This window comes from Malania oleifera, chromosome 1 (assembly GCF_029873635.1).
Source record: "Malania oleifera isolate guangnan ecotype guangnan chromosome 1, ASM2987363v1, whole genome shotgun sequence".
Taxonomy (NCBI): Eukaryota; Viridiplantae; Streptophyta; class Magnoliopsida; order Santalales; family Ximeniaceae; genus Malania; species Malania oleifera.
Genome location: NC_080417.1, coordinates 23,883,127 through 23,905,876, shown reverse-complemented (window position 1 = coordinate 23,905,876; position 22,750 = coordinate 23,883,127). Strand labels below are relative to the sequence as shown.

At 38.0% G+C, this 22,750-nt stretch overlaps 1 protein-coding gene across 1 annotated transcript in view; it reads left to right on the top strand.

The window, feature by feature from the left end:
• Window positions 1-22,750, top strand: part of LOC131167182 (uncharacterized) — a 38,412-nt gene that overhangs the window by 5,989 nt on the left and 9,673 nt on the right. Inside the window, exons 7-8 of the mRNA XM_058125965.1 lie at window positions 14,649-14,777; window positions 22,170-22,585. Coding sequence (XP_057981948.1) covers window positions 14,649-14,777; window positions 22,170-22,585 — 545 coding nt within the window. The remainder of the gene's footprint in view (window positions 1-14,648; window positions 14,778-22,169; window positions 22,586-22,750) is intronic.

Here is a 22,750-nt window from a genome sequence, read left to right as displayed (position 1 = left end):
AACAAGGGTATTGTAATTCTTGTTTCATAGGGTGGCTAATGGGAGGAGGAGAAAGAACTAATGGTGCTGGAGTTAGACTCCGGTAAAGTAGTGAGGAATCTCAAACAAATTGGATATGAGATTACGCATTTTAATCTATTGTTATATACTCTAGATTGAAGTCCCGTGGGTTAGGATATGGCTAATTTGGCTAGAGAGGCTTTTTGATACAAAGGAAGTTAGGATGGTTGTGTTCGATGTGGATAGTGATAAAGCATCGGATTGTGATGGTTTTACGACGGCCTTTGTTCAAAATAGTTGGAAGGGGTTGCAAGAAAATATCATGAGGGAGTTTCGTCATAATGGGGTGGTGGGGAAGAGTGTGAACTCCACTTTTATAACACTAAGGAGAGGTCAAAGAGGGTGAAGAATTTCATGCCGATTAGTTTGGTGATCAACTGCTTAGAAGGTTTTAACTAAGGTATCATCAAGGAGACTTAGGGAGCTGTAAAAATAGACACATCTTAGATATGCTGTTTTGGTAGTAAATGGGCTGGTTAAGGAATTGAGAAGGAGGGTAGCACCACATGGTAAGATCTTGACCCTGGACAACTTGCAGAGAAGGGGGTTCTCCATTGCCAACAGATGCGCCCTCTGCTTGGCTGAGGATGAATCAGTAGACCATATCCTTCTCCATTGCCCTTGGACTAGAAATCTTTGAAATGTGGCTTTGACTCTTATCAGACAATGGTGGATTACCATTAGATCTGTTGGAGGGGAGCTTTGGGCCTGGAAAGGGATTTGGGCAATAAAGGAAAAGGGGAAGGCTTTGTCCCTCATTCCTCTTGCAATTTTCAGGTGTGTATGGAAAGAGAGGAACAGAAGGTCAATCTCGACGCTTCAGTTCAGAAAAGAGCAGTGTTTACTGCGGTTTCTAGTTGGCATAGTGGACTTGTAGCAAATGAGTTTAATGTAATTTTTGATTTTTGTGACACCTAAATGGGTTGTTGATTTCTTGTACTTCAGTTTGGCATCCCACTGATGAAATATATACTTTTTTTTTACTAATTAAAAAGAAGGATGTGAGAAGGAGGGATAAGAAGGGTGTGAATTGTGATCTTAAAAATTGGATTTGAAAAGGCCAATGATATGGTAACTTTGGGGCTTTCTTGATGCTGGGATGTGTGAGAAAGGCTTTGGGGCAGCGTGGAGAAATTGGATAAGAGGGTCCTTAGCCATACTAATATGTGAGTGATGGTTAATGGTCAGCCTAGGGACGGTTTAGAGCTTCACGGGGGTTAAGGCGGTTGGATCTGTTGTCTCCTTTTTTGTTTACTTTGGTGACCGATAGGTTGAGTAGATTGATTTTGAATGCCCAGGATCTTAGGGTGATTAGAGGCCTATTCGTAGGGAGGGAAAAGGTGGAGATGTCCCATCTTAAAATTGCGGACAACTTTATGGATAATAATGTTCAGATATTCCGTAAGGTCCTCATATTGTTAAGAATTTTTGAGAAGTTTTTGGGGTTAAACATAAACTTGTCCAAAAGTGGGCTGGCAGGCACTAATTTGAGTTTGAGTGAGTGAGAGGGTCTTAGGTCCCTTGTTGGGTGCGGCTCTTTAGCTTGGCCTTTAAATTGTATTTAGGTTTTCATTTAGGGGGTAATCCTTTGTTGGTTGCCTTTTGAGATCTGGTGGCTGAGATAGGGAGGACAATATATGGGTGGAAGAGGGCTTATTTGTCGTTTGGGTTGGGGGGAGGGAGGGCTTAGGATTACTCTAGTAGTGCTGCCCTTTCTTATGTCCCCATTTGCTCTTTATCTGCTGTGTTATAAGAGATTTCCTTTATTTCGTTTTTTGGGGGGGGTGGGGGATGGGGGTGAGAGGTCACCTTGTTAGCTGGGATTTGGTTAGGGGATTCTGAGGGGATTATGGCTTCGTAATGTGGAATCTGAAAATGCATCTTTAATTGGAAAGTGGTTATGGAGGTTTCTATTAGAGGCTAGTATAGTTATATTGATAATAGAATGCATCGGAATGGGTGGGATACAGAAGGAAGTGGCATTGTTTCCTATGTGAGTCCCTGGAAATTTGTTTCCTTGTTTATTCTTTCGCCTTGTTTGCTTTAAAGTGGGTAATAGTAATAGAATTTGGTTTTGGAAGGACATTTGGGTGGGAGAGACTCTGTTGGAGCTCTTGGGGCCTCAGCTATCTATTGTTCATAATGCATCAATATCAACTTTTTCCCTTTCAGAAATAAAATGTGGTGGGGAGTTGGGGGGGGGGGGGAGCTATTTTTCATGGGGCTTCCGTTTTTTTAGGAGTCTCAATGAAAGAGAAGTTGATGAGCTTATTTTCTTACTGGTTGCACTGCATTCTTTTGTTCATACCTTTTTTTTTTTTTTGGGGGGGGGGGGGGGTGCTCAACTTTTGATGGGGATACTTTAGGGTTCTCTCTTCTAACTCATCGTCTAATCCTTCAACTCCTAGCCCTTTTTTTTTTGAATAAAGCAGTGTGGCAAGCAAGGTTCCTTTTAAGATTCAAGCTTTTATCTTGGCTCTAGCTCTCAAAACGAATGCGAATGACTTGCAGATAGGGAGATCACATGAGGAACTCAACCCAGATGTTTGCTTGCTGTGATGTGAGTCAAACGAGACCGACCCTCATCTTTTCTTCATTGCCGGGTAGCAATGTATCTGTGGAGTACTTTGTTCTCTTATTGAGGTGAGGCATGGGTGGCCTCACAAAATGTGTTTGATTTTTGGTCAGTGGGATATTGGGGCTTTGGGAGAACTTAAAGTGGGAGGGCTTTAGGGTGCATTTGGTTCAGCAGCTAAAATTTATAGGACTGGACTGGACTGGACTAAGCTGAAGTGAACTGGACTGGCTATGCTATTAAAGTTATCCTATTTAGTGTTTGGCTTGCCATCTATGAAGGACAGGATAGTTATTTAAAAGACCAAAATATCCTCATTGGCAGAGAGAGTGACTTGCTGCATACGTAGGGAAAGCATGCCTGGAACAGGAGGATTGGCAATGGTTCTGTGATGACTCCTTAAACCAAAGGAGCACCAGTGGTGGTTTCGCGACAACGCATGAAATTGGGGGAGCACCAGTGGTGGTTCTCGTGTTGTTGGATCTGAAATCCACCAACTCTGTCTCCGTAAACAGCTGCAGTTGTTCTCACCATTTGTTGTTGAGTTCCACCCTTCAATCCGATGGCCTCCAACCTCCTTTCCTCTCTCATTCACAGATGTTGGCCTATGGTTTTGAATTTTGACCTTCAACTCCGGCATGGATTCTCAATTTGAGCCCTGTGAGTTTTCATCAGTCAGCTTTGGGATGATGATAGCTCTATGAAGATGGTGGATCTAAGATGATCGTGGCATAGAGAACTTTGCCAGCACCTCTGGTGACTAGGGATAGCCTGGCAGCAAGTATTTTAACCCAATATTCTTTGCCCACACGATCTAGGACACCGAGAGGGTGGTGGAGCTCGATTCTTGTGATGATCAGCACATCATTTTCATTTTTTGCTTAGCTGGCTTTGGCCAGTAAGGGGAACCAGTGAGTCCTATCCCACACAGAAGGGCCAAGGACCTCCTTTTTGGCCAGTCCTGTTTTTCTTTTATGTTACACCAAGGCTAAGGACCATTAGCCTAGCCTAACAGTGAACCAAATGCGCCCTTATGGACTTGTACAGTGTATGCCCATTTTTGGCCCTTGGCTTGAGAGAAATGCAAAAATATTCAAGGATCAGAAGACTTCTCCAAATTTTTTGTTGGAGAAAGTTACTTTTCTTGACTCCTTTGGGGCACATTCTTTTGGGTTTTTTGGGGATTTTACTGCTGTCCAATCTTTGAAGGTATTGGAAGGCAGTGTTATGTTAATCATTTTTTATCTTTACTGAGGATGCCTTATCCTCTATCTTTTGTGCTTTTTTAATCTTTGATATGATTTTGTTATAAAAATAATATTAAGTTTTTTTTTTTTGACTCATTACCTATATGAACCCTAACTTGATGATAACCACTTCTTTCAAATCTACCTTTGAGAACACATTAATTTCAGAAAGTTGATCTAGCCATCTAGCATGTCTTCTAATTGAGGAAGCAGAAGTATGTATTTAATTGTTAGATTATTATCGTCCCACCATCAATACATTTTCTCCAATTCCAATCCTTTTCCGGAACCAACAAATCTGAAATCACACATGGACTCATATATAACCTTTCTCTAACTACTCCATAACCTGTCTATTAAACTCATCATGTTCCTTAGGATTCATCCTATATTGGGGCTTATTCTGGAACCTAGCTTCAGGTATTGAATCAATATGGTACTCAATATCACTCGTAGGAGGTAACTCTGGTGCAGATCTTTAGGCAGGGCATCTGAAAATTCTTGCAAAATGGACTGGACAGCTGGTGGCATATTACTCTCTAAATACTAAAGGATCTCACCTTGCCCAGAGGACACACTGCACCATTTTCCTCCACTTTCATTCTAAAAAATGAAGCCAAAGGTCAAAATAAAATCTTTCCCTTCTTTAGGGTTGGACGAAATATTCTCTTTTTGACGGCAACAAAACTATGTCCTCCCCAACCCCCCCCCCAAAAAAAAATAAAAGAAATAAAAAATAAAAGACCATTATGTGTGACCCTGTTATCATATTGACAAGGTCTTTCCAAACAATATCACAATATCAAAAGATCTATGTCCTATAGAGAATTCAACTGAACAATGCTTCGTAATACAAGGGTGTTCCTCCCCTTAAGTTTCAGCTCCATCGTTGCCTCTTGGGAGCTAATATTCTTGCAGTTGCAACTATTTACTATCAATTTGCATGCATGTCAAGCCATGGTACATGTAGATTGAAATACAGTGGCAGATCCAATTTGTAACATCTTGGTGCCATGGTGTGATTAGAACCTTTCTCATCACTAATCATGAACCCTACATCTCCCTTGACAATGACTCTTTCATCGTCATCATCATATTGGGCGGCTCTCATTCTTGAAATTCTTCTGTAGTGCATTTACCATCTGCAATCAATAATTACTTCCATTTGTGACTATTTGCATCTTGACAATCTGAAGATTTATGGCAAGGTTGACCACAATTGAAGCATTTAATTGTTGTACCACTAGCCTGTGGCTTTAAATTATATGAGATATTGTTATTATATGGCTGAGACTAATGTTGCAATCTTGTTGAGTGGTTGCTGGAGGCCTGCTAATTGCAATTGTTCCTCATGACTAATCATGGGAAGCTACAGTATGAGCAGAAGTATTCTAGTGGGTTAGCTTTACTTGCCCACCTCAGTTGAGTTTCAGTGGCATTTGTATGTTGATCATAGTATTCTGTTGCCTTCAAACTGAATTCATTGCCTCTATGGTGCAGCAGGTGCTTGGCCTTCGGTCTCTAGGATTTCACAGCCTATGCTACTGGTAAATTGCACAGGAAGCCGGTAGCTTATGAACAGAAAAGCCATGAACTTGTGAAACAAATTTCCAAGGACATGCATGAGAACCAATGCCCATCCCTTTAGTATCCCACCCATTCTTATGAATACCATACTTGTAATTACTTTGTGCCATGAAGAACCAGACTCTAAGGGGACTACCGATGCCCAGGCCTCCCTCAGATTTTGGTCTCTTGACCACCTCCCAATGAACAAAATAATCCCTATTTTTCTCCTCAATACCTAACCACAAATAATGAGCTTCTATAAACTCCCAACTACTTCCGTAGGAGTTAAAAAGAGTAAGGTAGTAAATAGGAATATTAGAGTGACAAGCACTCACAAGAGTAATCCTACCCGTCAAGGAAATATATGCCTTCTTCCACCCTTCAAGTCTCTTCGCTACCCTCTTAAGCATCGGATCCCGGAAAGCGGTGGACAAAGGATTACCCCCTAGAGGAAGGCCAAGATACGAGATGGGCCAAGACAACAAATTGCAACCTGCAAGAGATTGAAAATGCCCTCGAACTCGCTACCACTCAAGTTAATGCCGCGAAGCCATTTTTAAACAAATTAATTTTCAATCCTGAAATCTTTCCAAAAAGTTTTGAGCAGTATAAGTACCTTATGAAATTGCTCACTACTATGCTCTAAAAAGAAAATAGTATCATCAGCAGATTGTAACCGAGAACCTCTACCTGTTACTTGCCAACATCCAAAGCCCTTATCAGTTATCACTCCTAAATCCTGGGTGCACATCACAAGCGTACTCAAACCATCCACAACTTGTGTGAAGGGTTTTAAAAAAGTTAGTAATCCCTGCCTCAATTTGTGATTGATCCCTAACTACCATACCTGAATCCAACTCCAATTGTTTAGTCAAACACTTCCTTCTCTTCTCATTAGCTACTGTATAAAACAATCTAGAATTGCAAGCCCCATCCTTAGCTTAAGGAACCCTTGATTGCTGACACCAACTTCTTTCTTCCCTTAATAAAAGCACTTCCAACTCATTGCAAAGATGAAACCTCCTCGCCCTCACTTCCTCTCCCCAATAAACCACACTCCTCTAATCTATCTGAACATTTAAGAGCATTCAAAATGTTATTCTTCTAATCACCAATATTCACAAACACCTCTTTTTTCCAAACCCTAAGCACGTATTTAACAAATTTCAACTTCTTCATCACCCTAAACCTGCCTACCTGCGAGCTTGACACTCCTTCCAACAGTCCCGAATTCTATCTCAAAAAGATAGACGGCCAACCATGTATTCTCAAATTTAAAGGAATAGGTCCCCATTGAATGGTATTAGAATCCAAGATGTAGGTCTAACCAACAACTCTTATACAATATTTAGGAACAAATCATCTCATACATCCGTAGAGAGGACTCTATCAATGCGAGAACAAGCTTCGTCTCCCAAATCCACCCAAGTAAAACCACTATTTTTTTTTAAAGGAAGATATCTAAGGCCACAGTCCCAAATAAAATTTTTAAATCCTCTCATATCACCGTTCACCCTACAAATTCTCTCTCTCTCTCTCTCTTTCTCTCTCGCATTACAAACAACATTAAAATCACCGCTTACCGCCCACTACTCATTACAAAGACCAAATAAGTTAGCCAACTCTTCAAAAAGGGGAAAAAAACCTATTACGCTAGAAAAAAGGGTAGGGCCATACACAGAAGTAAACCATCCCTGACTCCCTTAGTATTTAGCAAAACTGGCAGGGAATATTTTTTCTTCCTGAAAGGCTGGGTGCTACTGTCCTCTAATTTGGTTACCTGCAGAAATAAGATGTTGGGACCAATTCTGTTTAACAAATCCCTGACAATCCTCCTCTTAGCCAAATCCCCTAAACCCTAACATTCCACGGCTTGACCTTCATTTAACACCAGCAAAGATCCCTAAGACCCTACCCCCTTTATCATGGTTAATTGAAAATGCTATTTGACTAAATTCCCGAACTTATATTTTACTTTTTTCTCCTCCCCAACCCCCTCAATGCAAGTACTGATCTCCTCCCATAGGACTCAACAACTTAAGACCTATGTCATTCATAAGGATCTAGGCATCCTTGTTTTCTCTCTCACCCCAAAAAGGTTTATAGCAGTGGGTATCCCCTTAACAACTGGTTCCTTATGGCATAAAGATGTTTTAAAGTTAGTATGGATAGACCCAAGAATGGAAGGTTTACCTTTAGGTGTATCATTTCGCTCTTGGAAAATCCTTTTCAAGGTCTTTGGTCCAAGCTAAAGGGCTTGAACAAATCTTGGCTCAACTGGGAAGGATATTATTTAATGTGGATAATTTGTTACCCTTGAGAATTGAAGCTTCATCTGAACATTGAGCACCTTGGAAAGGGGTCATTTGAGACTTTTTAGATTGTGAACATTACCTCCTTCCTTTCCTCCTTGCATTGCTCCTCCTCCCTCCAACTTCCTCTGCACCCAACCATAGACATCCTCCAACCTTCTCAAAGTATGGGTCAGGATCCCTTTGCCATGCTCCTCAGTCACCCTCCGTGAAGCTTCTTTAATCATCGTCTTCTGCTTTCCTCCTTCTCCGTTAACAGTATTGATCTCCTCTATTTGCACGTTGGGAGGCTTCTTGGCTGTATTTCTACGGGCCCAAAAAAATTCTGTTCCTTAAAGAAGGCTCCTAGTTGTTCAAAAAGCCTCAGGTCCAAACCCCATGAAATCTATCTCCATTTGGGCTGACAGATTATTTTTTAGTTTGGGCTTCCCTTGGGCCTGTGTTCCTTAGCCTAATATTTAGAGCTTCACTGTAGGTGGCCCTCTCTGTAATGGGCCTCTGATTTCCGCTTCCAAACCCTACTTGTCTAAACCTTGGCACTCATATCTTCTGAATCCCATCTTGTCCATAGTTCCCATAGTTACCCCTCGAAAATTTGCTGCCATGATTGTGCTGAAATTTTCCTGAAAATCCTCCCTTTTATTTCTGAAATTCAAAATTTTCCTTCTCTTTTCATTTGCATTGGGGCTCCCCCTTCTCTGACAAGCCTGAGCCTCGTCTGACACAATGGCTGGTTTCATGCACTGCCTTACATTTGTAGAGCCGTAATCATACACTGGTCAAATATCTTGTCTCCCTTCCTATCTTCAACTACTTGAGATGACTGGTTTCATGCACTGCCTTACATTTGTAGAGCCGTAATCATACACTGGTCAAATATCTTGTCTCCCTTCCTATCTTCAACTACTTGAGATGACTCCAAGTTCCCCCTTGATGTAACTCCCTCAATTTCTCTGAAAAATTTTAACCAACCTCTTGCCTCCCTTGCTTTTGGAATTCAAATGGATTAAATAGCACCACTGTTTCGTATCTTCTCTAGAGATAAGAACCTCCCAAAATGGCTGGCCGTCATTCTGAACATTAGGAAGTTGTAGGGTGCTCTGAAGGTTCTGACCCAAGGTTGTCAGTCTTTGAAAAGAGAAAGGCTTTAAGTTCTTTAATGTTCTATCTCCTTTCCTCCAAAGATAGACACAACCGAAACATGTCTTGCGCTTTTATCGATAGGTTTGAAAGAATATGCATCCTCAATAAATCTTGATGTCAATTACCAAAGAGAACTCTCCCAAATGATTGAAAGAAACTAAGATTTCAAGAGAAAGAAATGCATGGCACTCTTCTATGGATTAACCGGAAAGGCAATGGAAAAAATGAAGAATAAGGTTATGGATTTTGGGAGGAAGAAAAAAGAGGTCCTCCATGTGGGTTTGGATTTAAAATAAACTACGAATAAATAAAAAAGTGACAAGGAAAGGCAAATTAATAGTTTTTTCTGCTTGATATTTGGATTAGGTGATGAAGTAAAATCATCCATTGTCGTTGTGAGGTTGGTGACAAGTGATGAAGGAAAGTTCATTGCTTTGTTGTTGTGCTGGTTTAAATTTTGAAGTATCAATTACCTTCTTAAATCCTCATTCATGATGATGGTTCATTGTTTCTTGTGCAACATTCTGACCAGGTTGACTGTGTGGTCTGTGGTGGGTTTCTTCTGCTTAGCAACATCTTGTAAACTTTAGAGAGATCATCTAATGTCCCACAGGAATATGCGGTATGAGAGTGATAAGAAACAAGAAAAGAATGGAAAAATTGTGAACAAGAAAGCCCATGCCTAAATCCTTAGATAAAAGTAGAGGCAAAAGCTGCTGTGGCATGGTGCAAAAGAATTATGTTTTTCCAAAAAGCAGCTGAATACAACTTGAAACAACTGTTATAAAAGTTTATAGGGTTGCCTAGCAAAGAGACCATCTTAGAGCCTGTTTAATTAAAATTTGGATACAGTTTTCTGTATCAGCAAATGCAGGAACAAAGAATACACAAGATTTGTGTTTGGTTTGTTTTCAAAAATTGTTTTCAGATATATATCTAAAAACACCCCTAAAAAATACAGGTTTTTGGGAAAAAATTTAAGGTGATTGTATGTGTACATGTGTTTTCAGATATGGTTCTGGATATAAAGCTGGAATTAGGGCATAAACTGATTCAAAACACATCAAATCTAAGATTGCATAGTCAAAACTCTGCATCACAAACAAATGAACGAAGTGGTGACCTGGTTGTTTTGCTTTACTATTACACATAATACCTATTCAGGAATGTCTGGATTCTGCTGCTTAAATGGTGAATCTATTTAGGGTTGTTCTGATTCCATCACTCAAATAATTGATTGTTGATTTGACATGGCTGGACTCCATTTGCAAAGTGCCACCTTTGTGAGCAGAGCAACCAATATTGTCTTTTTAGCTCATCAACTTCCTCTTCTCTATGCTTCCATCAGTAATGTGAAGGAATGACTTTAATTTCTATTACTAGCCATTATTCTCTTCATGACCTTAACCAAACAAATCTTTAGTACATATAAAATTACGAATGCTGTATATCATTTTATGGACACAAATATCCTTATCTTTTAAAAGAAAGACTAGAAACTCCTAAAACATGTAGCTTTAAATCAATATATGAACAAAAGTATTCTTATTTTTAAAATGAAATTTCAATAGGACTAACAATATCCGTCTCTTTTAAAAGAAAGACTAAAGTACTCTTATTTTTAAAAGGAAATTTCTATCGGACTAGATTCCTAAAAGAAAATTTTTTCACTATATATAGAAGTACATTTTGGAAGTGAGAGAAAATAATCTTAAAAGAAGTAAATTTATATAATATATATATACATATATATAGAAAGTAAATTTAATCAAAGTTAAATTAAACCACGTTTAGAATATTTAAAAGCTAATGTTTGAAATTTACACTTAGTTAAAAAATTAAATAAACTAACATTATATGTATGTATATATATCTACATTTATATCTATATTATAATAAATTAATAAAATTATGAATAAAGTAAATCATTTTGTGGTAAAAATATCCTATACTTTATATAAAAAAAAAAAAAAGGCAGCCTGGTGCACAAAGCTCCTGCGTATGCATGGTCCGGGGAAGGGGCGGACCATAATGGGTCTATATTTTATAAGCAATACAAAAAATTCCAAAAAGAAAATAGATTCAACCAAAATTAGATAAAATTACATTTATAAAATCTATTTTAGATATGTTAAAGTTTGAACCTTAAAAAGAAACTCTACTTAGTAAATTTTTTTTTTTTATCATAGATAAAAATAATAGGTAAAAGTACAAATAGTATTGCAAATAAGTTTGTAGATGAAAATATTTTTATCTTTTAGAAGTAAGCAGTATTATTAAAAAAATTAAATTCAAAAAAATTAGGTATACATTTAAAAATTTTATTTTGAATAGGTAAAGATTTGGACCTATAAAATCCATTTCATTAAAAAATAAAATAAATGCAATGGCATTGTAAATGTTAAATAAAATGTACATCCCAAAATAAAATAGGTAAATTCATTTTATGTTTTCTAAAATTATTGTGATCGTATATAAAAGAAAAATTGGAAAAAAAACTATAGACCTAGAAGTGTCCTCCAAATAATAAAATTTAAATTTATTTATATTTTAAAGAATCATTTTTTAATCATTGAACAAACAAAAATTAACAATAATTAAGATTTTATGCAGAAAATCACCATTTAGGATTTGTAATGAGGTTATTGATATTTTTTTTTAGGAAGAAGTCATATATTGGGATTTAATCAAATAAAAAATAATGAAAAATCAACTTATTTATTTTTTATCTATAAATTATGTAAATATTAAAACTCATCATCACCGGGCTGCCTTTTTTTAAAAAAATATTTCTCATAATTTTCATTAGAGTATTTGTGTCATATTGTATCTTATACTTTATAAATTTTTCATGCCCTTATATTTATGTGGTGTTATAGTAGTATCACATGGAGATATTTGTATTTATAATTTTTAAATAAAATATTATGAATAACTTTGAATATTCACATTCTGATATTTGTAAGATAAATTATGACAATATATTATCAATTCGTTTGAAATATATATCTAAGATTTATTAAAATTATAAAGATATTTTGTGCAATATTAATTGCAAACAATCACGTGCAACACACGTGACATGTTGACAAGTCTTCATAAAAAGAAGAAAAGCTAGCTATATGCGTCAGTGTTTTGAAAGGCGTTTTTACCTTGGTGCGTTTTGGGACAAAAACGCCTCAAGGCGTATGTGTAAAGGCGTAAATCCAAGAAAGCGTTCGCCTCAGCCAACAAAGTGTACGCCTCAGCCAAAAAACCACGCTTTTTTACGCCTCATGAGCAAGGCATACGCCTTTCGGTCTCCCCTGAAGCTTCTTCTCCTTTGCTCTGTCGCCGAAGCCTAACGAAGCCTTCACTCTCTCTTCGAAGCCTGAATGAAGCTCGACGAAGCCTCTGCTCTCTCTTTAGAAGACTCGACGAAGCTCAATGAAGCTCGGTGAACCCTCTGCTCTCTCTTTCGAAGCCTGGACGAAGCTCGACAAAGCCTCTGCTCTCTCTCGAAGCCTCTCTCTCTCTCTCTCAGCATCTGCTCTCTCTCTCTCTCAGCCTCTGCTCTCTCTCTCTGTCTCAGCATCTGCTCTCTCTCTCTCTCTCAGCATCTGCTCTCTCTCTCTCTCTCTCTCTCTCCACATCTGCTCCCTCTCTTTCGAAGTCTCACTTGTCTGAGTTCTTTATTCGTCTCTCAGGTTTTTGTTTCATATTTTAATTGTTTAAATTAAATCTTGCTGCACCTGCTGAAATGTCTGAAGCTTGATTCAAGTGGCAAAAAAAGATTTTGTTTGGAAATAGTAAATACATAAAAGATTTTCTCCATTATTCTAACATTTTTCTCATTTTAATACTATATATATAATTTTTTTATTTATTAATTATTTTAAAAAATACAGTCCCAAAAGGCTTACGCCTCAATGCCTTGAGGCTTATGCCTTGCCTCACGGAGGGTAAAACGCCTCGTCTTACGCCTTCGCCTTTTAAAACACTGATATGCGTCTGACTTTCAATCATTCCATGGTTGAAAGTATGTTGTGAGCAACTCATAAAAGATGCAAACCAAATACTATTTTAATACTTACGACATTTAATGTTTAAATGGATCTTTTGCGCCACTGTCCCTATGGCTCATGAATGCTTCTGAGTTGAGTTTTAGTGAATGAAAAGGTTTATTACATTGTGATGTTTTTATACGTGCATATGTCTATTGGTTCAGTACAATAATGACTATTAAAAAGGGCACCAATGGGGACCCAACTCAAATACAAAAATCATTTATGATATTGACAATGTCAATTGAACTCCTTTTCCCATCTCTGGTGCAATAGCTATAGTTGTTCAAAGAACTTTCTTTGGGGTAGTGTGGGAGAGGGTTTTAAGTATGGCCTGGTTAAAAAACCTGTTTATCAAGGAAGTTTGGGGGTTGAAGATCTTATCTTTTTCAACAAGCCTTTCTTGGGAAATTGAATGGGCATTTTTTGGGAGGAAAAGGATCATTTATGGAGAAAAATCATTGGAATCAAGCATGCTCTTGATAGAAATGGCTGGTCCACTACTGAAAGCAGTCCACTGTATGGGATGGGAGTGTGCATACTTTTGGGGATTGAAGCTCGTATTGAAAGTCAATAAAGCCTTCCTTGGGAAATAAAATTGGCATTTGTTTGAAGGAAAAGGATCATTTATGGATTAAAACCATTAGAATCAAGTACACTTTATAGAAATGGGTGGTCCACTGGTGAAGGTAGTCAACTGTATGGAATGGCGGTGTGCATTGGGGGATGGGAAGAGCTTTTCAAACAGAATTTATTGTTTGAATCAGAGAAAACATTAAATTCTAGAAAGGTGGGTCGTGCAACAGCCAAATTTGCTATCTTTTTTTGCAGATGTCTTCTTGTTGGCATCGGATAAAGAGGTTTCTTGCTATTACTCCCTGGATAATTGGACATTTTGGACTGCCAGTTGTGAGAGGGTGTGAAGATTGGAGTTCTTCTCCAATTTTTATGGCTATTGTTTTAGAGCTCAAGGGAAAGATAATATAAAGTGGATGCTGGCAAGTGGAAGCAAGTATACTGTTAATTCTTGTTAGAAGAAATCTTTTTCAGGAAAAAGGAGATGGGAGACTGACACTTTTATGTGATAGATGATTTGGGAAACCATCAGACCAACTCAGACTGCTGTCTTGACTTGGAAGGTAACCTGCGTCTTAAGAACCTGCAGAAGTCCGGGTGGAATCTAGCAAATAGATGCTACTTGTGGTAGGAGGATCTGGTGAATTCTCAGCACTTATCCTTTTCTAGTTCACTGTAGGTGGACTAGGAAACTGTAGGAGATGGCTTTCAGCATGTTGAGGCGACAATGTGTTTCCCTTGTCTCTGTTTACAGGACTCTGGCTTGGTCTGGACTTGAGCAAGCAAAAACAGGAAGAAAGCAATCAATTTGATTCCTTTCTCTATTTTTAGTAATATTCTTATTGAGACATTTTTTATATCATCATTAAATCTTGTCACATTGAGAAAGAAATTAAAAAGAGTAATTGTAACATTATTCACCTCAGATGTCAGAGCCCAAGCTGAAGGACCTATGAAATGATAAGAGTTTTGTTGTAATTGCACTGATATATTTGTATTGGAATTACTTGCACAAAACAACTGTTCTGGGTTCCTATTTATCATATGGCAGCATTGCTTTTCTTCATAAACAATATTTTATTATGAAGATTCTTATTCTTGTCTTTTTCTTCTTTTGTTGCAGGGAGCAGTTCATCTGGAGGAACTTAAACCACGTTTCCTGCCTCTTCCAAAATATGTATCTCAAATATCACCTGGACCAAATTATGACTACCACTCCTCAATTATGCGCTTTACAATATCATCACCCATAGTATGTTTGTCATTCATGACTTGTTTATAAATATTGTTGTACCTTGCCTCTGATATATATGTTTATTGGGGCCAACATAAATTTTCTAATTAAAATGATGGAGACATATAGCTAAGATAAATTTAAATAATGTTAACATTGTAGTTGACTTCAGGTTTATTAAGAATGTATATTGATATGCGGACCCCGCATACGCCGGAGCTTTGTGCATCAGCTGCCTTTTTTTTTTTTTAATAATAATAATAATAATAATAATAATAATTATTATTATTATTATATTGATATGAGGACCCTTTGTCATCCAAATCATAAATTTCAATGTGAGCTTTTGGGAAGTTAAAGTGAATCCTTATTCCTTGCATAGAGATGATTGTTCGGTTCTTGGAGCCAGATGCTCTATCCGAGAGTAGAGGCCAGATTGTCAGGCTTGCATTACCTGTTTGTGCTAGCTGTGAAGACTCATTGTTAGAGTCCTGCACCTAAATTCTGGATCCTCAGTACTGCAGTCATGCACATATTGGGAGCTGGGTAATGGAAGTTGCAAGCTACCTTGATGCATGTCTTTAGTTGAGTTGGTGGATCAAGAAACCCTATGACACCCAGGAATGAAAATCTCTTCAGTATATGACACATTTTACTAGAAAAAATTGTGTTCTAGGTTCCTCTGACCCACCAAATGGTCATAGTTGTTAAAGCTATGATCAAGATTGGAGGATGGTTCGATCTTATGATTTTACTTGACCAGAGCAATCCTCTTGTTCCTTTATGGAATCTTAAATTGGTGAGATTGGAGTAGGGTCATAGTGGGATCATGGTAGGATCAGACGCATCGTTGTAGGATCATAAGATCCTCCAACATGTTACATTTTTATATTATTAGTTAATTTATGCACTTTGGGCTTGTTGCTTGTCCTGTATAACTTTACAAGGAATGGATAACATAGAATTTATTAGATTTTTCTAATCTTAACAAAGATAATGGAATAAATAAATTAGTTTGAGATTGATGTTTCCGACACCAATACTTTTTGAGGAAGAACAGAATAGCATATATTTAATACACCAATGTATTTGATTAAATAGCATATATTTAATACACCAATGATGATTTTAATGATGATCTCGATGAAGTCACCCATGATCTTGGTGATACTAATGAACCAAATAGTGGTTTGAATTTTAACATGCCCATGTTGTAAAATAGTTTGTCAGTAATTGATGTTAAAAATTTTATATATATATATATATATATATATATATATTCCTACAAGTATTTATTTATTTATTTTTTCATTACAAGTTGGTTTGATTGAGTTAGGATCACAGCATTTTGAATGCTTGATCTTTTTGTTGCGTAAGAGCTCTACCATATATGCTCTACTTGTTTTTCCTAGTCTCAAACACTTACTGGACAAATCAGGAATACAATGTCTAGATTTATGAAAAATAACATGTAAATACATTTTTAATATGTTTTTTTTTTATGTTATTAGTAGAATCTTTTTGATCCTTGATCTGATCCTATTAAACCGTTTTAGCAATTCCATGTAGGATTTGATTTTAAAAACCAAACCTTGCAAATGATTGGGTTTGTCTCGGCTGCAGGCATTTTTACAGATCAAACATTTGACTTCTTGATGTATAGCTTCCAGGATAGATTATGCAAACTAGTGTTTACCATGCTGATTGGGTAATAAAAATATGGGACTGTTTTGCAGTTTGAAGATGTTATTTGTGGCTCTTATACTTTAATAAAAGAATAAAGAAGGAAAAACATGAAGGAGGTAGCATAGCAAACTCGTCGATGAGGAGCTATATTCGTCGACGAGGAGACAGCAAAGGCTCGTCGACGAAGGCTCTAAATTTCGTCGATGAGTAATTACCGAGAGCAGGTGATTTCAGATTTCTGGATTCGTCGACGAAAGCCCTGTGTTCGTCGACAAAGTGTCTTCTTGGTCTCGTCGATGAAGCCTTGTGTTTGTCGACGAGAGACGCCTGGGCTGCGAGCAGTTTTTCAGAATTTTTGAATTTTGAATGTCGGGTGGTTGGGCAAATGGGGGGAAACCTCTGAGAAACTTTTATATATGTTATTAAGGGCATATATGAGAAGAGTTTGATCATTTTGAGAAGTGTATTGTATACATCTTGATTTCTTAGTGAAAATCTGTGTGTCATTGCTTTCGTGGATGTAGGTTTTGCCGAGCCACGTTAAATCTTTGTGTTGTCATTCTGATTGTGTATTTTTATTCACTTGTTGTTTTATTTTCGCTGTGCATCTTCATTATCCGATCCGACCATTTTCACTACAAATTGGTATTAGAACGAGGTTGTTATGGCATCGGGATCGTCTTCTGCAAGGTTTGACATTGATAAATTTGATGGAATCGGAAACTTTGGTTTATGTCAGAGGAGAGTGAAGGACATTCTTGTGCAACAAGGGATGACTAAGGCTCTGCTTGATACTCAACCGAAAGGAATGGATGAGACAACATGGGTAGATTTGACAGCAAAGGTAGCGTCTACAATACGCTTATGTTTGGCCGACGAAGTTCTCTATCGGGTGATGGAAGAGGATTCTTTAGCGACTATCTGGCGAAAGTTAGAAAGTCGGTACATGTCTAAATCCCTCAATAACAAACTTTTTCTTAAGCAGCGTTTATATTGGCTTAAGATGGTAGAAGGATCTAGTCTAGATCAACACATCAATGCGTTTAATCAAATCATAAGTGATCTTATGAGAGTTGATGTGAAGTTTGATGAGGATGATAAGGCTTTGATGCTGTTAAATTCCTTACCCTCAACTCATACCTATGAAAATCTTGTGACCACTCTTACGTGGGGAAAAGAAAATCTTGATTTAGAAGAGGTAACAAGTGCCTTGTTGAATTTTCATCAAAGATTGAAAATTGTGATGAAGGAGAAGGACTTGTGATAAAAGGTAGTAATGAGCGAGGCAAAGGAAAGTTTGAGAATGGGTCTAATTAGAAATCCCGAAAACAATCCAAGAAGAAGAAAGAAATTCGGTGTTATAAATGCGGTAAAAAGGGGCATGTGAAATCGGAGTGTCCAGATTGGTAGAAGGGAAATGCTAATAAGCATGAAGAGATTTCAAAATTTGTGAATGTTGTTCAAGAAGAGGATTTAGTAGATGGTGATGTTCTATCAGTTTCATCGGAATCGGATATTCTAATGAACTCTTGGATACTTGACTCGGCATATTCTTATCACGTGACTCCAAACAAGGAGTGGTTCAGCACTTACAGGTTAGTAAACTCTGGATCAGTTCTTATGGGTAATGATGCTTCTTGTAAGATCGTTGGCATAGGAAATGTAAAGATAAAAATGTTTGATGGTGTTGTTAGAACATTGTGTAATGTAAGATATATACCTGAGTTGAGAAAGAGTCTGATATCACTTGGCACTTTGGATTGTAATGACTTCAATTATAAGTCCAAAGATGGAGTCTTAATGGTGTTGAAAGGTAATCTGACTGTAATGAAAGGACAGAAACTAGATGGAAATATCTACACATTGTGGGGAACTACTGTTGTAGGTGGAGTTGCAGCTGTGGATGCTGAATCAGATGAGACTTTCTTGTGGCATATGCGTCTTGGACATATAGGAGAACATGGCATGAAAGAACTACACAAAAGAAATTTGTTCAAAGGTTTGAAATCATGTCAATTGGAATTTTGTAGATTTTGTGTTCTTGGAAAACATAATAGAGCAAAATTCAGTTCAGCTACTCATAAGACGAAAGGAATTCTTGACTATGTACATTCAAATGTTTGGGGCCCAGTTAGAGTTACATCAAAGAGTGGACTTGTGTATTATGTGAGTTTCATTGATGATTACTCACGAAAGGTTTGGGTTTACTTCATGCGTCACAAATCTAGTATGTTTGCCAAGTTTAAGATTTGGAAGGCTGAAGTGGAAAACCTGACAGGGAGGAGAATCAAATACTTAAGGTCGGATAATGGGACTAAGTACGCTGATTCTCGGTTTATGGAATTTTGTGCGGAGCAGGGCATTAAGAGACATTTTACAGTTTGCCGGACACCTCAGCAAAATGGTGTGGCAGAACGGATGAACCGGACTCTTGTTGATAGGGCTCGGTGTCTCAGAATGAATGCAAGGCTACCAAAGAATTTCTGGGCCGTGGCAGTTAGTATGACTTGTTTTCTGGTAAACCGATCACCAAGGGCATCACTAGTAGGAAAAGTGGTAAAAGAGGTTTGGACGGGAAATACAGTAGCTTACTTCGGATTGAAGGTATTCGCGTGTCCAGCCTATGTCCACGTGTTTAGTGAGGAGAGGTCTAAGTTTGATCCGAAGTCTCGTCGTTACATCTTCTTGGGGTATCCAGAGGGTGTGAAGGGGTATAAGCTGTGGGACCCGGCGGCAAGCAAGGTGGTGATCAGTAGAGATGTAGTTTTTGATGAGAAGGCTATGGTGAAGCGTACTCAAGAGTTTGATGATCAGAAATAGGAACCAGAAAGCTGGGACAATGATGAACATGTTGTGCAGGTGGAGTTGGAAGCTCAGGGCAACGAAAATGATCATGGTCCCGTGGTTGGAGGGAGCTTTAACTCAGAAAACCAGCAAGTCGATGATATTCTTATACGGAAATTCGGACGCACTATCAGGCCTCCATCAAGGTATGATTTTGATGAATTTGTATCTTATGCTTTTCTTACTTGTTGCAAAGATTCAACTACCTTTTAAGAGGCAATGCACGGCCAGCAGAAAGATAGATAGATGAAAGCGATGATTGAGGAGATGAAATCTTTGCATAAGAGCCAAACTTGGGACTTGGTGGAGCTTTCAGATGGAAAAAGATAATAGGGTGCAAATGGGTGTATAGGAAGAAGGAAGCAATTTTAGAAAAGGAAGGAGAAAAATTCAAGGTACGGTTGGTGGCAAAAGGATACTCACAGAAGAAGGGAATAGATTATGATGAGATCTTTTCTCTAGTGGCACGTCATACTTCTATTAGAATTGTGTTGGGGTTGGTAGCTTATTACGATCTTCATTTGGAGCAAATGGATGTGAAGACGGTGTTTCTTCACGGTGACTTGGAGGAACAAATCTACATGGTACAGCCAGAGGGATTTATTGAATCAGGAAAAGAAAATTTTTTCTGCAGGTTAAAAGTCTCTTTATGGGCTGAAACAATCTCCAAGGCAATGGTATAAACGTTTTGATTCCTACATGATCAAGATTGGCTATAAACGGTGTGAGTATGATTGCTGTGTTTATGTGAATAAACTTGAGGATGGTTCTCTTATTTTCTTGTTATTGTACGACGATGACATGTTGATAGCTGCAAAAGATTTAACTGAGGTGAATCAGTTAAATTATCTGTTGCATAAGGAATTTGACATGAAGGACCTTGGTTCAGCCAAGAAAATACTTGGAATGGAGATTTGTCGTGACAGGACTGTAGGGAGATTATGGTTATCTCAGGGCGGTTATGTGCAGAAGGTGTTGGAGAGGTTTAACATGATTGATGCAAGACCAGTGAGTACACCTTTAGCGAATCACTTTAAGTTGTCTACTACAGATTGACCAAGTTCGAATGAGGAAATTCGGGACATGTCAAAGGTCCCCTATGCTAGTGCTATGGGGAGTTTAATGTATGCCATGGTATGTACAAGGCCAGATTTGGCGCATGCGGTAAGCGTGGTGAGCAAGTTTCTCTCTAATCCAGGAAGGCAGCATTGAGAAGCTGTTAAATGGATATTTAGATACTTGCGGGGTACATCGGGATATGGCATCATGTTTAGCAAGCAACAGAGTTGTCCTACAGTTATGGGGTTTGTTGATGCAGATTATGCTGGAGATATGGATGACAGAAGGTCTACAACGGGATATGTGTTTACCTTTGTAGGAGGACCGGTATGTAGGAGATCCATGGTACAGTATCTGGTTGCATTATCCACGATTGAGGCGGAATATATGGTAGTTACCGAAGCTGCAAAAGAAGCCTTATGACTTACTGGTTTAGTCAGAGAGCTGGGAATACAACAAAATGGTGTGGTGCTGCATTGTGATAGTCAGAGTGCTATTTACTTGGCGAAAAATCAGGTATATCATGTTAGAACCAAGCATATTGATGTGAGATTTCACAGGGTTCGGGAATTGATTTCTTCGGGTGAACTTGTTTTAGAGAAAGTTCATACATCTGATAATGCAGCAGATATTCTGACCAAATCAGTTACTTCAGAGAAGTTCAAGCATTGTTTGGACTTGCTTCATGTCTCCAAGTGATTAAAGGGAGACAAGCCCAAACCTAACGTTTTCAAGTTCAAGGTGGAGCTGATCATATTTTTTTTTTGGACTCTCCCAAGGGGCGTATAATCGCTAAGGTGGAGATTGTTATTTGTGACTCTTATACTTTAAGAAAAGAATAAAGAAGGAAAAACATGAAGGAGGCAACACAGCAAACTCGTCGACGAGGAGCTATATTCGTCGACGAGAAGACAACAAAGGCTCGTCGACGAAGGCTCTAAATTTCGTCGACGAGTAATTACCGAGAGCAGGTGATTTCAGATTTCTAGATTCGTTGACGAAAGCTCTGTGTTCGTCGACAAAGCCCTGTGTTCGTCGACGAGAGACGCTTGGGCTGCGAACAGTTTTTCAGAATTTTTGAATTTTGAATGTTGGGTGGTTGGGCAAACGGGGGGAAACCTCCGAGAAACTTTTATATATGTTATTCTGGGCATATATGAGAAGAGTTTGATCATTTTGAAAAGTGTATTGTGTACATCTTGATTTCTTAGTGAAAATCTGTGTGTCATTGCTTCCGTGGATGTAGGCTTTGCTGAACCACGTTAAATCTTTGTGTTGTCATTTTGATTGTGTATTTTTATTCACTTCTTGTTTTATTTCCGCTGTGCATCTTCATTATCTGATCTGACCATTTTCACTACAGAAGAAAAATTAGAAAGAAAAAAAAAAAGGTAAAAAATAAAGCGCACAAGGCTCTTGTGTCATAGTGGGGTTGGGGAAGAGCAAGATGTTCGCAAGCTTACCTCCACATTTTGTGAGGCTAATTCCATGACATGGAACTTGTGACCTTCAGATTTATGTATAGCATGTTTACCCTTGGGCCATAGTTTAATGTTCTAAAGAGCTTAATTTAAATTAATGAGGTTAATTTAGCAAATGTCGTTGTACATGGCCCTTCAAAAGTATCACATGCACTCGCATACTGGTTATAAAATGATTGTCAGCTACTTTTATGTTAAATACACTTCTGAAGACCAAAACTGAGCATCATTATTATTTGGTGTTCCCTGACCCATGCTTATATTAGCTTTGCCTCTCTCACTTGGTGTAAAGGAGAACTAAATCTCCATTGAAACAGTTGTTCCGTTTTATTCCTGGCAGATGTCTGATGCTGTCGTTGATTATGACTTATCAAATGGCAAGTGGAATATCATCCAACAGCAAAACATGCTTCAAGAGAGAACTCGAATTTTATATGGGGCTTCATCTACTAGCAACATTGAAAAACTATCTACCTCCAAATGCACTGATTCCATATATGGGGTCAATTTTGAAGATGATCGCTTGTGGAATGACCTCTCTGAGTTCTATGCATGTGAACAGTATAGTGTTCCTTCTTTTGATGGAGCTGTGGTTCCATTGACTATTGTTTACTCACGTAAAAATAAAAAGGAGAATCAAAGTCCTGGTTTACTTCATGGACATGGTTCTTATGGTGAGTTACTTGATAAAGGGTGGTCCAGCGAATTAAAAAGCCTGCTTGATCGTGGTTGGGTTGTCGCATATGCTGATGTTAGGTTTGTTTTGCATAACTTACTGATTCAAAGTCCACGTCTGGGCTGGATTCGTTTTTTATATTGATGATTCTATGATACCTGTTTAAAACTCTTTATTTTGGCGTGATAGTGAAACTCGTTCACTTTCTTGTTGTGGAATATGCTTCAAATTCTAAAAATACATTT